The 16,450-nt window shown below is 40.9% G+C and overlaps 1 protein-coding gene across 1 annotated transcript in view; it reads left to right on the top strand.

The window, feature by feature from the left end:
* Positions 1–15,220, top strand: part of LOC104509478 (ankyrin repeat and KH domain-containing protein 1-like) — a gene marked incomplete at its 5' end in the record, with an annotated part of 54,820 nt that extends 39,600 nt beyond the window's left edge. The window contains 11 exon segments of the mRNA XM_010151433.1: positions 3,656–3,801; positions 3,954–4,065; positions 4,934–5,079; positions 6,535–6,677; positions 8,293–8,506; positions 9,738–9,913; positions 11,212–11,374; positions 12,525–12,620; positions 12,928–13,044; positions 14,142–14,316; positions 14,763–15,220. Coding sequence (XP_010149735.1) covers positions 3,656–3,801; positions 3,954–4,065; positions 4,934–5,079; positions 6,535–6,677; positions 8,293–8,506; positions 9,738–9,913; positions 11,212–11,374; positions 12,525–12,620; positions 12,928–13,044; positions 14,142–14,316; positions 14,763–15,220 — 1,946 coding nt within the window.
* Positions 15,221–16,450: the final 1,230 nt, after the last annotated feature.

The following is a 16,450-nucleotide window of genomic DNA, read 5'->3' as shown; positions in this document are numbered from 1 at the left end:
CTGTTTGGAGCAAAACTGGTTACTAGGATAATCTGGAGTGAGAAATGGTGACTCATAAAATGAAATAGTTACCAGGGTGCAAAAGCCTCTGTGCAGTGACACTACTGAGGAGCTGCGTGGACAGACTGAAAGACTGCTTGGTCATGAAAAGAGATTGTTCGCTTTGTCCAGAAAATCCCAGTTCCTGTGAGGAAAGAGGAACTGAAATCCAAGTCCAGTATTCATGAGTGTCCATGCTTACGGCCTAACAACCGTTAGGCAGATGCAGTTTCAGACTACAGCGGCAGTCTCGTAGAGAGCTGTTTCCTCAGGGTTCTGCCAGTGTGTTGTGAGTTGAACACAACTGTGTCAGAGTTGTGTTCAGAGAAAGTATTAAATTCTTGCTTCCTTTTGTTTGACTCGTGTCCTGTGACATTTTTTTCATAATTTTGGTACACAGTCGTCCCTGTCTTTGGAGACCTGTCTTCAACTTCACACTGACACAAAGAAAGTCCCTCTGGAAGGTTGCAAGTCCTTCTTAAAATGTGGGGAACCTGTATTTTGTGATGTGTGTGGGTTTTTTTCTTTTTCATGTTTAATCAAAGCCTTTGAATGTTGAAATCTGTGAAACCATCCCAAACCTATGTCACAAAATAGGTATTTCATAAAGATTTGAGGTACACATTGTAAACATTTTTTTAATCAGTGCCTGGCTATCGGTGTGTTTATTGTTTGAAAAGACAAAACACCTGTTCAATGGAAAGCAACCTGCATGCTGGAAAGTTTTGCCCTTGTCTTCTCAGAGGGTGAAAGCTGCACGTTTTTCTAGTCTGTTAAAATCCTGCGGTGCAGTGTAGGTGGTGAAGATGATCATCCCTCAGGCTTAGTTTTGTGCCCTCCAGCTTGCCTTTCCCCTTGAAGTCACGAGCAGTGGCCAGTGCTGCTCTCCACTGCCAAGCTGCGGTGCCACAGTCCTTCCTGTGTTAATGCCAATTATTGAGATGAAATTCTGGAGTGCTGTGGTGGTGTAGCTCCTAGGTGAGACTGCACATTAACTTCTGGAACTGAGTATGACCTGCAAAACACTAGTGACCAGCAAGGTGTCCTGGGGCCAGCGTCAGACTGGTGAAGCCGTCCTGGAGAGCACAGCCAGGCTCCTCCTGGTAGCAGGAGGCAGAAGCAGGGAGGTGGCTCTTCTATTGTGACCCATCTGTAGGATGATCTGAATGGGGTTCGTGAGAGTTGGAACAGCTGCTACTCCTTTGACAGAGATGGATAATGCAGGAACAGACTTGGGGAAGTATGAGTTAATGCCAATTTTGAACAAATGTATGTAAAGGGATGTTGGAACCATTGTTACAAGGTCATTTTTGAGTTAAAATGTTCTGTAACTTAGGCTGAGCTAAATCAGCCTCATGAAACAAGAGGCAGAAGTTCAGATGTGTATTGCTCCACAGTGAACAAGTTGTATTGATGCTCCATTCGGCCAGCTTGCCAGCCACATGAAGGAAATAATAGAAAAATGATGCTTCTAAAAATCCTGCAGTTCTGTAAACTCAGTAGTTACAGAGAGGATGATTAATCGGTGGGTGTTGTAGGACTATTTCTTCTTAGGTCTTATTTTAAACAAGACTTTGGGGTATCAGTACAGGGTTTATCTGCATTTCTACTGCCTTTGGTGTTCTCTTGCACGTTTGATGTTGTTACTGTGCGCATGAAGTACTTAGTGCACGCGTTTCAAGCACATGATAAAAATCTGAAGTATGCAAGAAATACTCGGACATTTTCAGACATGGTTGTGAAATGTAGAGAATTTGTGGAACCTGGAACAGCAACACTGGATATATTACATTAAGGACACTTAAACTAATGCAAGTGGAGTCCCTCTGCGCACCTCTGCTTTGTATGCACAACACATGCATGTGTGTTTAGATGTATCTGTAGTTGCAAGATCTGAAAGCCTTGAGCCAATGTCTTTCATGAGGAGCACCAATTTGATTTAATGTAAGTGCTTAACAGGGTGACTTGGTGTCTTGTGTTTTGGAAGGAATAATCTTTAGAAACCCAATTAGTATCTTGCACTTCAGTGCGTTGGGCAAAGGAAACAGTTGAATTGTATTGCGTTAATGGTCATCTGCTGCTATAAGTGGTAATCCATACTAAGCAGATGAAGTGGGAGCTTTTATATTTGAAACTTTTAATACAAACCTGGTTTGCTCATGAAGGTTGTAATGTGACATGAACAACTCTGAATTCAGACACAATACTTTGTTGCTTAAATGAGGTAGCCGAATATTAATGCAGGGATTTACCTGTGTGCCAAGGGTATGCTTTATGTAAAATATAATTGAAAACTGTCACTTCCCAAAAATTTCAGTGACAGCCTACACCACCACCACCATGTTTCCAGAACCCAACTGAAGTGACCCAACTGTGTTACATTTGTCGTGCATATGCAGTCCTATAGGCTGAATTTGTCAATGGAATCAGGAAGGTTGAGCTGGGAAAGGTTTGAGTTCATCCTTCATCTTGCCTAATTGCTTGAAATATGTGGACAAAAGCAAAGTGCTGTTGCTTATATCATACCTGCAGTGTTAGTGTTTTCTATCACTTGGTTATTCCAGGAATATTATAAATTACTGGGTGTTTTAGAATAATTAAAGCTAACCAGGTATTTCATCTAATGAGGCTGCACAGTGTAGAAATTTGACAATCCAGCACTGACAATACTTGTCGAACCCAGCTGCTGTAGTAGCATGGTTTACTGTAGTTAAAGTACACTCCTAGCTAGTGTGTAGGTTTGTGAGACCTTCTGCCAAGTAATCCCAGCTGAGCCTTAGATCTGTTTGGGCTCCCCTTGGACTCTCATTTGGTTACCAAGGCAGGCAATGATCTTGGCCCCATGATAAATATGTGCAGGGATATTTCTCTGCTTGTTCTGGTAAGGATTCATTTAATTGAATAAAATCTGGTTCTCAACTATCTTTAATTTTTTTGAAATAACAATTAAAAAGAAAAGTTGCATTCCTTGTGTCCTTGAGCTGCGCTGGATCTTCAGGATGAAATCATTTACAAGCTGTGGATCAATCAGAACAGATTTTAGGAAGGACAGACAGTTTTGAGTTTTCTTATTTTTTGACTGCCCACTCCTGTCTGCTTCTCTTCTGCCCTTCCTGTTTTACCTCTGAGACATGATTAATGGTGTAAGTTGCTGTCGGTCATCTTGCTTTGAAAACCTTCTCTGGAGACTAGGTGTCCACTAACCTTTGTGTGAAAAAAGTATGAATTCCAAAATGAGGCTGTATGTCTTAATATTAAGTTTGTGGTTTAGTGATAAATCACTTGCCTGCTTAGACTGAGCATGTGATTGAACTCTAACAATGAAGGTTACAATTAGAAAAGGATATCTAATAATCTTCATAATTCGTACTTGTAATGCCTACCCACTAATCAATAAAACTATTTTCTAACTTAATGCAGTTTGGAGACGATACTTACACTGTTTAACTGCCGGAAAGCTTCTCTGCGCAGATCACCAACTCGTTCGTTTTTAGGAACACTTAATTTGTTTCCCACCCATTACTGTGTTGATACTGCAGTTTTACGGGACTAAATATTTTTCATATAAAATGTGACATTGCTAAGAGTGGGTTAATAACATGGTGTTACTTTTCAGCTGTGAACAGCAGAGTGCCCAGTGGCTCCACCAGTTCTTCGCACACTACCGAATCCCCTACGCCTGAGCCTTGTTCGCAGGCATCCAGCAATGTGCCCTCACAGTCGGTGCTCCCTATGTATCCTTCAGTTGACATCGATGCACATGTGAGTAACTGTGATTGGTTTTGAGTGGATTTGCTTTCTGATAAGGTCTAGAAGGAAAATAATTAATCTAGAACTGTCTTTAAAATGTTAAAATTCTCTTCAAGTATTTTTCATTTCTGCATATCTGCTTCTTTTTGTTCCCAACCATGAAGACTGAAAGTAATCATGACACTGCTCTGACCCTTGCATGTGCGGGAGGTCATGAAGAACTTGTATCTGTACTGATAGCACGTGGTGCCAATATTGAACACAGAGACAAGAAGGGTAAGCTAAACCAGTAAAACAGTTTGACCATGAACTGCAACTTGAAACAGCAAATTTCAAATTGGGACTTGAGATTCTTTGCTTCAGAAAATTACCAAAGCTTGAAAAATGTAGAATTGCATTCTTGCACTTCATATAGAAATACAGGGCATAGAAAGCCAGTGACATTGCATGCCTTTTTGTCTGTTTTGAAAAGGAAGTGGTATCTTAAGCAGTTTTACAAAATGTGAAACACATTTGTCCTTAAAATTAGTTCTCTACAGAAGACCTTAACTTTCTAGGTAGAGTGGCTACTCTGCCACTCTACCTATTTATTGGTATTGGGGGTAAATATCTATTTATTGGGGGTAAATATCAAATTTGGGCCGACAGAGCTAATGGGGAGTAGTGGTCAGGTTCTGTATCATGTTGCTCCCCACAACAGAATTCAGCAAAATCTCAAGTATCTTAGAGCTGAGAGAACAAAACCGCCATGCCTCTCTCCTTGGAACTCACATTGACCACTGGAAATAAGCAACGTGTGTTCACTTGTTGGAGCTTTATTAAATAGGAACTAGGTGAAAAGCCATGACTTTTCTAAGGAGACAAGTTGGTTGGAACTTAATCCAAACTGATCAGTGCAAGTACTGTTTAGATTTCTTTGGAAGAGCCTTAAATTATATTTGGCTGGAATCAGAGCCTAGATGTGTCAGGATCAAGAGAGGTCTAGGAAAGTAGATGAGATTGTAACCTATACCAGTAAACCCTTGGTCTGAGGAAGATGTGTCTGATCAATAGAAGTCATTGTAAATTAGCCCTTTTATGCATTTTTGCTCCTTAATACTTTGAGATTCTCAAGGTTGCTTTTAACATGATCTCTTATTACTAGGTTTTACACCTTTGATTCTGGCTGCAACTGCTGGGCATGTTGGTGTAGTGGAAATTCTTCTAGACAAAGGTGGGGATATAGAAGCACAGTCCGAGCGCACAAAGGATACTCCGCTTTCATTGGCATGCTCTGGTGGGCGTCAAGAGGTACAGACACATTTGTTCTCAATCGATTTGAACTGGTTTTGTAGGTTGTTTTTCGTTCAGGTTTTTGTTGTTGACTTAATAAATCATCTTTTTTCTGAATTGATTTTTAACCTGAACAAGTGTAGCTAACATGTCTTTTTCTTCGTCCAGGAGGAGAGGAAATGGATTCTTTTCTCCCTTGGTTATCCCAGTTTTGTTAGCTAACCATTGTTTTGGCTTGTGGTCATTCTTCTGTTGATGTGTCCATGCAAGATACTTTTGTGAGGGAAGTAGAGATGTTTAATTAGTCAGCTTATCACTGAGCACTCCCCTTATGCATCCTCCCTGCTTTCAAAACTAAAACAGCTGGTGCAAACGTAAAAACTGGAATTTTGTATTGGCAGTAGATGGTTTTAGTGGTACTGTGCAGGACTGATAAGTGCAGATGCAATGCAGAGCGCGTTGCACTAGCCTTTTAAGGATGCTTCAGTTTTTTCTCAGCTTTGTTGGTTTTGTCCACATAAGATTTGTTAAATTCTTCCTACTTTAGCCATGGGCATGCTAGCTTAGAAGATGGCAAAGAACTCTGTGCCAGGTATGGATGTGGTAAGTTTTGGTACTTTTAAGGATTAAAACAGTTGGCCAGAATTGGAAAGTTTCTACTTCGACTTTTGGATTGCAGATCTTTGACAGTAAAAGTGCTGCTTGTAAATAGAACAAGATATCAGTGTGGCCTGTGATAGATAGCATTATTTATTGAACTACTTTTTCTTTAGTTCTTCATATTCCCGCCGCTCCCTGTCCCGCCTTATGCCGGAATCTACCTCTCATGTTTCTGGCTTAGCAGTTTGAGGCCGCCTTTTTTGGCCTATGTGAAAATCACCTAGCCTATGTTAGTAGTAAAATGAGACCCACTAAAGTGTGGTACATTACCAAAAATGTTTTAATTTTTCCCTCTTTTATTTCCTTTATGCAGCTTCTGATAGAGAAAGTCCTTCCACATGCTTGTTCCATTAACATCAGTTGGTCTGATTTGCACCATGTGTTTTGTTGGAAAGACCATGTGATACAGATGGTCAAACTTGGCTCAAGTGTCAAATTTGAGTTAGTTGTGGGAGTTTTTAAAAGAGATGCTCAGTGTGAGATGTTATGGGAACGGGTTAGATACGTTGTTTGCAAGCTTAAGATTCACAGGAAGAGTGTCACTTTAAAGCATTCTTGATTAGATAAAATAGTCTTTCTGGAAGACACTTCTACAACCCATGCAGATTAGCTGATGTAATCAGTTGCTAAGTCTGTACAACGCTTATGTAAGAGTAAAGCAAAAGAGGATAGAAGTTTTCCTCTAGAATCTTATCTATTGACAATGGAAGCTGGTAGCTTATGGAAGGTTAGAACATGTGATAACGTCCTTTCATTTCTGGATAATAGTGAAGGGCACAATATGTCTTTTAACATGCATTGCTGTCTCTTCAGGTTGTTGATTTGCTGTTGGCCCGGGGAGCAAATAAAGAACATAGGAATGTTTCTGATTATACACCTTTAAGCCTTGCTGCATCTGGTGGCTATGTTAATATCATCAAGATTCTTCTCAATGCTGGGGCAGAAATTAATTCAAGGTAATGTACTGTGTACACTAGAGGAACTGCAGTATGGCACAGACACTCCATTGTTGGCTACATACTGAGGCATAGGTTGGAATCTCTAGTGCTTTCATACCTCCTTTCAGCCTTATTACGCTGGGGTTATCCTTCATGTTATCTTAGTGCTTTTAAATTGCCTTTAACTGTCACAAAGTTCATCTCCCTTATACCTGAATTTTAAGAGATTATTATAGTTTGCAGATTTATTCCTTACAGAATCATAGAATGGTTTGGGTTGGAAGGGACCTTGAAAGGTCATCTAGTTCCAGCCCCCCTGCCATGCGTAGGGACACCTTCCCTAGACCACTAGACCAGGTTGCTCAGAACCCCATCCAGCCTGACCTTGAATGTTTCCAAGGATGGGGCTTTTACCATCTCTCTGGACAACCTGCGCCAGTGTTTCACCACCTTCACTGTAAAACATACTTCTTCCTAATATCCAGTCTAAATCTCCCCTCTTTTAGCTTAAAACCATTACCCCTTGTCCTGTTGCTACAGGGCTTATTAAAAAATTTGCCCCCATCATTCTTACAGGCTCCCTTTAAGTACTGAAAGGCTGCTATAAGGTCTCCCTGGACCCTTCCCTTCTCCAGGCTGAACAAGTCCAATTCTCTCAGCCTGTCCCCATAGCAGAGGTTCTCCAGCCATCTGAGCATCTTTGTGTCCTCCTCTGGACCCGTTCCAGGTCCATGTCTTTCTTGTACCGAGGGCTCCACAGTTGGTTGCAGAACTGCAAGTGGGGTCTCACCAGAGCAGAGTACAGGGGCAGAATCCCTTCCCTCGACCTGCTGGCCACACTTCTCCTGATACAGCCCAGGTTACAGTTGGCTTTCTGGTCTGCCAGCGCACATGGCCGGCTCATGTTCAGCTTTTCATCCACCAGTACCCCCAAGTCCTTCTCCTCAGGGCTGCGCCCAATGCCTTCATCTCCCCGCTTGTATTGATCCCAGGGATTGCCCCGACCCAGGTGCAGGATCTTGCACTTGGCCTTGTTGAACCTCATGAGGTTCATACAGGCCCACTTCTCAAGCTTTCCCTTGCCTTTCCCTTTTCCACCATTCTGGGATCTAGAAGTCAAACTATTTCCAATAGAACCAGGTAAAGAAATGAGCCAAAGCACTCAGGTCAGCTCTGTGTGTTTGTTGGAAGATGTCTTTTTTTTTTTAGTAAGAGGGACCAATTTACACGGCTATGTCTCTTAAGCCTGGTTTTTATTAATTTTAAGAAAACTTACAGGTATTTTATTACTAGGGAAAATTAAAACTGCTGCTGTGCTAGCAGCACATTTTTTCTCACAATCAGATGCAGCCTTGATTTTTAATATATATAGCTTTAGGCTTATGTGTGCTTCATCCATCTGAACATCCAAAAGCTGAAATGTATTTTCCTAGTTTATAAATTGCAGTTGTCTGTTGCATGTAGTTTCTATGATGGTTTCTCCTAATTAATTAAAAAATGCTAGTATTTTAGGTCAGTGTCTGTATTTGTATATCTTGTATGTTACTTTTGAGCTTACAACAAAACATTTTGTTCGTCTTGCATACATTTATCCTCCAGTTCTGGGGACTGCAGCTTGTTTCTTTCCCCTTAGGACTGGGAGTAAGCTAGGTATTTCTCCTCTGATGCTGGCTGCTATGAATGGCCATGTACCTGCTGTGAAACTGTTGCTTGATATGGGTTCTGATATTAATGCCCAAATTGAGACCAACCGGAATACAGCCCTCACCCTAGCCTGTTTCCAAGGCCGAGCAGAGGTGGTCAGTCTGCTTTTGGACCGGAAGGCCAATGTTGAGCACAGGGCAAAGGTAAGTGTGTGAATTGCCTTTCCTTAGGACTTATTTCCAGCAGGTGATTTCTCTGAATCAAGTTTCTTCAGATTTTCCCTTTACTTTGAGCCTCTCTGGGCTCAGAGGACTTGCTGAATCAGAGGACTTATTACATGTTCTGAAATAAGTTTGGTGGATTTTTTTTTTTTTTTTTTTTTTTAAAGCAGCAATGATGAATTTCTTGCATTGGGGAAAAGCTGACTGGTCCTATGTTCATAATGAAACTTAGGTTGACTCTTGTTGTGTAGTACTGAGGCACTTTTCAGGTTTAAGCTTGACATGATACTCATTAACAGAACAGATATATATATATATTTTTACATATGAGTAAAGTCTAGTCAGGAAGAGAATAGTGTTGCTTATAGTGATTCTCATATAGAACAGGTTTCTTACCTACAACAGAAGTAGTGCAATCAAACTTTGTAAAGCTTTTACGTTGCTGTAGAACCCATGGCTTCAGTACTGTGACTTTCTGTGCCTCTGAAATGCTCCACAGGTCCCATCCTTTGGTACTCTGGGACAGCTTTGTGTCTCCTGCCATAAAGCAAGCTTAAAGCTTGTGTAGACAGCCAGACTGATTTCCCCAGCACAAAGGAATTTTTGGTAACTCCTAAGGCTGCTGAAATAATTGCTGTGTCTGTCTACCCCGCCTGCTTCTGGAATGACTGTGGCTGGAGAAAAGGGGATATGGATAAAAGCCAGCTCTCAAATGGTCAGTTGGGCATGTTAGCAGCTGGTATAAGTTTATTTAACAGTCTAGCCTGGCAAATGAGTTGGGCCCTGATCAGTCTCAGCGCTAGGGGAGGCTAGAGAAAAGCTATAAAGCCCGTTTCGGAGTATTTTCATAGAAACACTTGTGTCTTCATTTGGGTCTATTCTAACCTTTGTTTTAGAGATCCTGTTGTAAACTTTGTTTTTTGCTGTTGAGATGGGTATCTGGTGGTACTTAGTCCACAGTTTGCCTGGGTATAAATCAAAGCCCAAGGGTATTTGGTTGGTGGTGGTTTGTGTGGTTGGGTTTTTTTTGGGGTGGTTTTTTTTTTGTGTGTGTTTTTTTTTTTTTTCCTGAGACACTGCTTGAGGTTAGGCTCCTAAACTAAATATAAGCAGATAAATAAAATTTACATGATTTCCCTCTGTAGAAATCATTTATGTCTTATCCGAAGTACATTGTAAAAATTTCATAGTGTAACTCATTATCTTTGCGCAGACTGGTCTCACACCTCTGATGGAAGCAGCTTCAGGAGGATATGCAGAGGTTGGAAGGGTTCTCCTCGATAAAGGAGCAGATGTTAATGCTCCGCCTGTGCCTTCCTCAAGAGATACAGCTTTAACAATTGCAGCAGATAAGGGTCACTACAAGTTCTGTGAGCTCCTGATTAATCGGTAAATTATTTCTTCTCATTAGCAGCATGTTTTTTTTGTAGATGTATTTCTTTGTGGCAAGGGTGCCGTTGTTTACATTGCCTTGTGTATCTGAGAGCAGAGGGAACGGAAAGCTTTGGAAGCAGGATGTTGTATCTGTTCCCTACTCTCCACTGTTATCCTGGAGTATCCTGCTACTCCAGTGTTAATTAAGCTAAGTAGGCAGCTGGTGGACCAGAGGTAAGTGAACAGTGTCTGGCTTCCCTGCTGTGTTGGCTTGTATTAATCCAGCAATTCCCACATGAGCATTTCCCTGCTGTCACTTAGGGGACAAAGCCTGGAAGTAGCTCTTGAATTCCTCCAGCATAATCCTATTGTGCTGCTGAAATCTCAAGGGGCTTCTGTGTGCTGTGGGTAATCTGCACACTAATGATGTAAAGGACCATGGTTGCTGGTTGCATAGCTATGGTGCAGTAGGCTACATTAGGGGAGTGTTCAGTTCGGTAAGGGAGGTTTAAATATTCCCTGTGTCACTATGTTGCAACTTCAGAGAGAGATTTCAGGGTCTGAACTTGTCTGTCTAGCCACTAGATTTCAGTGAAGTTACATACCCAGTTATACTCTGATCTTCGTGATCTTGCTTCCTGATTTTGATGTTTACTCATACCTGTCAGGGACCAAAACCCTCAGTCCTGGGGTTAGGCTTTAGTCCCAAGCAAATTCGAGATTCCCAGAGGCAAATGAAGGTGGATCCACAACAAGCAACTAACAGTTTCAAGTGCTTATTTGAACAGGGGTTGAAACTTAACTCTTAACAAAAATGCTTAACGAGGAGAGAAAAAATGAGATAAAGGGAAAGGTAGAGAAGTAGAAAGATATCACCACCAGCTGGTGGTTCCAGCTGGTTTTGGTGGCCTTTGTAGCCTAGATCCAAGGTAGCAGCGTGCCGTGTGGAGTGGATTGACTCTCTTTTATAAACCCAGTTTCCTAGGACAGTTCCCCTGAGCAGGGTGTGATGAGCATGCTTGTGCAAGTGCAGTTGCTTGTTTGAGAATGTTCCAATATTGAGTCTGGGAGTTTCTGAGGGTCCCTGGTGGTTGCAAGCCCTCATACTTTTCGTGACCTGCACTTTACCTTAAGGAGACCGTTCGGATACGTGGTGAGGGGCAGGGCAGTGTCCTGCCTCTGCAGGGTGCTGGTCTATGCCCATCACCCTCCATTCTCCTAGAGCTTCCAGAGTTATTTGAAGCAAACAAACCCTTTACTGTTGGTCTCTTACAGTGCCTTATTTCACTCGATTACACTTGCAATTTTTTTAGGGGAGCACATATTGATGTTCGTAACAAGAAAGGAAACACACCCCTGTGGTTGGCAGCTAATGGTGGTCACTATGATGTAGTTCAGTTGCTTGTGCAAGCGGGAGCAGATGTGGATGCTGCAGATAATCGGAAAATTACGCCTCTTATGTCAGCGTTTCGCAAGGTGAGAGACCAACTTAATTTTGTTTCAATGCTAAATGTTTTCAAAACGGCGTTTCTCATTTAGCCTTAAATCTGAATGCTTGGTTTTGGAAGAGGCAAATACAACACAGCCAAATACCTATTTTGATAAAATGTTTGCTTTAAAGTAATAATCTGTACTTCACACAGATGAGATTTTTGAGAGGTGAAAAACTTTGTTCCATAGGCCATGTTAACTCTATTTCTAGTTACGCACTTACTGTCCAAAAACTTTTGACTGTTTGAGATGCCACTGTCTTGAGATTACCTTAGTCCCTTCTACATTTCTGCAGATTGTACTACTTGTTCTGTCCTGTTTTTGCGGTGAAGAAAATACAGTCTGTACTAAGATGTCCTGATTCCTTTATGCTTTTCCTGTTCTGTTCTTAGTTTATTGTTGAGTGGGATGTTTTGTGTAGTTGCCTCTTTGGCTCTGCCTTTTCTTCTTGGCAGGAACAACATTGCTTTGTGATGGTTTCCTCAGTTATCTTGTGGGAGGCAAGGAGCGTAGTTATAGCAGAGGAATTTATTAACTCTAGCTGCTTTGCCTTTAACAAAATATCAAATAAGTAAGTTTTTTGACAAACAGCAGTACTGACCATGTCACTGCTGTGCCTCCATTGCTTTCAGATAACTTCAGAGGCAACAGCTGGATAGTTTCTGTGTGGTTGCACAGTGTAACCCATCAATGAGTGGATCCAGCAGCAGAGGAATATGTTTGCCGGGATAATATTCAGGTTTCCTGATCAGACTTACCTTGTAATTGAACAATCTAAGCTCGCTCTGTGGCATGAGTGGGAAGAGAGTAGGTTGGGGTGACATGTGGTATCTAAAGAGGGTGTTGGCTGTTAATATAAACATGAACAGCTGGCTCTGCTCTTGGGCCTGGTTTGGTCCCTGTATTTTAAAATGAAAACCTGCATGTGGGAGAGCTTGCCTTTGCCATCATGATGCAGAAGAGCAGACATGCTGTCAACACTGAGCAAACAGTAACTACTTTTCTTCCTAAACAGCAGCTTATCAGAAATGTTCTTGCTCATTTTTGCATTGGACTAAGAGATATCAAACTTGTATTTTGATAATGAATGTTGATAATTCTGTACAAGGGATTAGAATTTTCTTTACTGCTTTAGGGGCATGTGAAAGTAGTTCAGTTCCTGGTGAAAGAAGTTAACCAGTTTCCTTCAGACATTGAATGCATGCGATACATAGCAACAATAACTGACAAGGTAAGTTTAACTTTGGGGAAAAAAAACCCTGCCCCTTATTTTTAGCAAAAATATACATGAGAAATTCTTAAGTGTTCAAAACCAGAATGTACGTGTTTGCTCATGTACGTTTGATTTGGAGGTTTGTGCATGTCTCCTTTTTAATACAGAACTTAAAACGCTTCTTTTTTTTTTTTTTGAGCCCTACTCTATGGAAATAGTGTGTATGTTTATGAATACAGGGAGGCTAATCTCATGTTTGTAGAGCAAGCCTCATGCCTCATTTTCAGTTTTATTACGAAGGTAGTAAGGCAAGCTTGCATTCCAGGACCTGTTGAAAAAGTGTCACCAGTGTGTGGAGACAATTGTGAAAGCTAAAGACCAGCAGGCTGCAGAAGCAAATAAAAATGCAACTATATTGCTGAAGGAGCTAGACCTGGAAAAAGTGAGTAGAGAATTGCTGTCATGCAGTGTAACAGTTTGAACTACCTATTAATCTGTAGGCTGTATTTCTTGTTGTCGCTTCCTGGGGCAGTGGTTCTTCATGCCGTAACTCTACGTGCTTTCCTTCCTGCAATATACAAAAAGCGTAGCTTATACTGAGCATGGCAGATTAGAACTGACTTCTGCTTCAGCCACTCCATTGTCCTTTTTAGGAAAGGTTGGACCTGGCAATAGTTACTTTAGGTAATAGCTCTTTTGCACTACTTTAGCCCAGAAGACAGGTGAGTAAGGGAGGTCTTCAGTCTTAGTGGTGTGATACTTGGTTACGTTACATATTGTGTAAGACGTAATCCATAAGCATATTATGGACTTGTACTCAATGTAAGAAAGGAGAACCTGCAGGATGCCTGATGATTTATATGGAGTTGAGCAGATAGTGCAGAAAATCAACTTCTCCCTCACTGACAATATCGTGAAGTGTCCCAGAAGTAATGCAGACCTCTCTTAAGCACAATAAAGTGGGTTCTTAATGGAGGCTTTTACAATTTTTGATAAACAAGTTTCATGTTAGTTTATTAAATTTTCCAGATTGCTGACTTGTTCAGCACCGATCAATTGCTGTGAAAAGCTGCAGTATGGCATAGTTGGCTTCAGTGATGCGACATTTTAAAAAAAAAAAAAAAAAAAAAGGTTAAAATGATAGCAGTTCTTTCTGTAAAATACTCTGGGAGATCTTTTTGAGTCAAAGATGTGAACGTTGCTGCAAAAATATTGATGAGGTTATTAGATGTTTTGTGAGAGGGGACTGAGATGATGAGAGATCTTGCTGGTTTTCCAGTAAAATTATATTTTTGTAACAAATATTATATTTTTGTAATTGTTATTTTGTTGTCAGTCCTTACAAGTTTTGGGACCAACTAGTCCTGTTGTTCTGTAACATCTACCCAATGTCCGCATAATGATTCAGTATGTGACAAAGTAATTCTAGTTCATTGTGTTCTTTCCTTTATCCTTACCCCCCAGATTTCTAGGGAAGGTCTGAATTATACCTTAGTCTGTTTGAAAATGTTTAAATATTGATCCTTTTCTTCTACATAGTCAAGAGAGGAGAGCAGAAAACAAGCACTTGCAGCTAAAAGGGAGAAAAGAAAGGAAAAGAGAAAGAAGAAGAAAGAGGAACAAAAAAGAAAACAAGAAGAAGATGAAGAAAATAAGCCTAAAGAAACTCTGGAACTGCAAGAAGATGATGATGAAGAAGAAAACGATGATGAAGGTAAAGCACAAGTGTTTCTATGAACAATGTAGTTGTTAGGGGTGCCTTTTTTTAACCGTCTGAGTGAGGGAATCTGTAAGAAAGATGGCTTCTCTAGTACTGTGACATTGTTGCATAGCTTTTGCTCTGGTTCTTTCCAGTCAGATTTCCTGGCAAAGTTCCTTTGTTCACTTCCCCCCCCCTCTCCTTTTTTCACTCTAACCCCCCCAGCCCTTTTTTTTTTTTTCACTCAACCCCCCCCCCCCACTCCCCATTTGTTCATTTTTTTTTTTCCCCCACACTTTGTTCCCAGAAGTCTTTCACTCTTGGAGGATTTACAGCTGAATGTGGTGCAGATAGTCTGACAGCTCAGTAAGGAGCACAACTTCAGCTGGAGCATCTTCAGTCAGGGCACTGATTTCTGTATTTTGGGATTCTTGATTGTATATCAACTGTTTTTCTTTCAGTGGAGCAAGAAGTTCCTATAGAGCCTCCTAGTGCAACTACTACAACTACAATTGGAATTTCTGCAACTTCAACTACTTTCACTAATGCCTTTGGGAAGAAGAGGGCTAATGTGGTGACCACTCCCAGCACAAATAGAAAAAATAAGAAAAATAAAACAAAAGAGACTCCTCAGAATATGCAGATAATTTTGCCAGATCAGCATATTTCTCTAGCACAGCAAAAAGCAGATAAAAATAAAATAAATGGCGAGCCAAGAGGTGGTGGTGCAAGTGGGAATAGTGATTCAGATAACTTGGATAGCACAGATTGCAATAGTGAAAGTAGCAGTGGAGGTAAAAGCCAAGAACTGAACTTCACAATGGATACAAATTCCTCTGAGCGGCGCTATGCCTCATTGCTTATCCCCTCTCAGGAAGAAAAAACGAGCACCTCTGCTTCAAAAACTCCAACGAGGTGAGACTGCCCTATTGCTTCCCTGCTGTTTCACAGGGTTTTACCTGTGCCACTGTAAATTTTCTGTAGCTTAAGCTTTACACCAGCTGATGCATTCCAGAAGCCTTGAGAGTCTGGGTTTGCTTTATTTGAATACCTATTAAATAATACTGTTAGGTTTGAACTCTTTAAAATGGTAACAATAAGACTTTTTTTTGGCATTGTTAGCTACTTACTAATACTACTTTAACAAACCAACCAGTTTTCTCTTTGCGCTGTTTAAGCATCTCTGTTGCAGTATTAACTTTAGTAGAATAGATTTTAAAGAGAATATGCTGGAAATTTATAAGTAAAGCTGGCACTTCTTTTTTAATGGGTTATGGAAGTGCTTTCATTACCTTTTGTTTATGGTTTCATCATTAACTCATTTGAATTGCAATCTCTTTGTTTTAAGGAGGGAAGAAGTTGATGACTCTGAGCATTTTACCTGCCAGGTTGATGGCCAGTTTGATTTAACCTTGTCGAGCCAGAGGTGAGAGTTAAAAGAACTCTGTGAATGTACAGGGGCCATATACAGGGTTTTGTAAGATCATTCGTTTGCTAGGGAATGAGCTAATAACTTCTGTAACACTGGTTTCTGAACAGGTCATTGGTCTGAATCAAAACGCTTAGATCCCATCTGAATCTGTAGTCTTTGCTTATTTTCACATTTAACTGGTATGAGTCCGATCCTCCATAGTCTGATTTTTGTCTTTTCCTGCATTATGGGAGGGGAGAGGGTATGGACGTTGATCTGCAGGACACATCTGACTGAGAAGGCAGCTTCAGTAAGAACACAAACGTTTGGGGTGAAGAAGGGCAGCGTGCGAGAAGGCTTGTTTGCCAAACTGATTGAGGCACGTGTCTGGGAGGGGGAGGAGAGTTGAGATTTTTTTTTTTTTCTTTCCCCTCCAGATTGAAGTTAGGTGCAGAATGAGTGAATTTGTTAGCCCTTGTGCTTGGGGGTATGTGGCTTGGATTACCCGTAGGAATATTAGAAATTGGATCTTGCCTGTGTTCTGTTTTATGAGCATGAATTGTTTCTACCTTGGACCTTTCATCCAAGGTCTCCTACAAAAGCATGTAGTGTATTCTGTGCAGTTCACTACATCAGGACTAATTGGATGCATACTTGTAATTCTTTGTTCGAAGCGATGCTACTGTTAGATAAAGCATCTAAGAAACAAGACAGTATATAAATCATAGAATCATAGAA

The sequence above is a fragment of the Eurypyga helias genome, unplaced genomic scaffold (genome assembly GCF_000690775.1).
Source record: "Eurypyga helias isolate BGI_N326 unplaced genomic scaffold, ASM69077v1 scaffold14675, whole genome shotgun sequence".
Taxonomy (NCBI): Eukaryota; Metazoa; Chordata; class Aves; order Eurypygiformes; family Eurypygidae; genus Eurypyga; species Eurypyga helias.
This window is presented reverse-complemented; position numbering and strand designations above follow the sequence as displayed.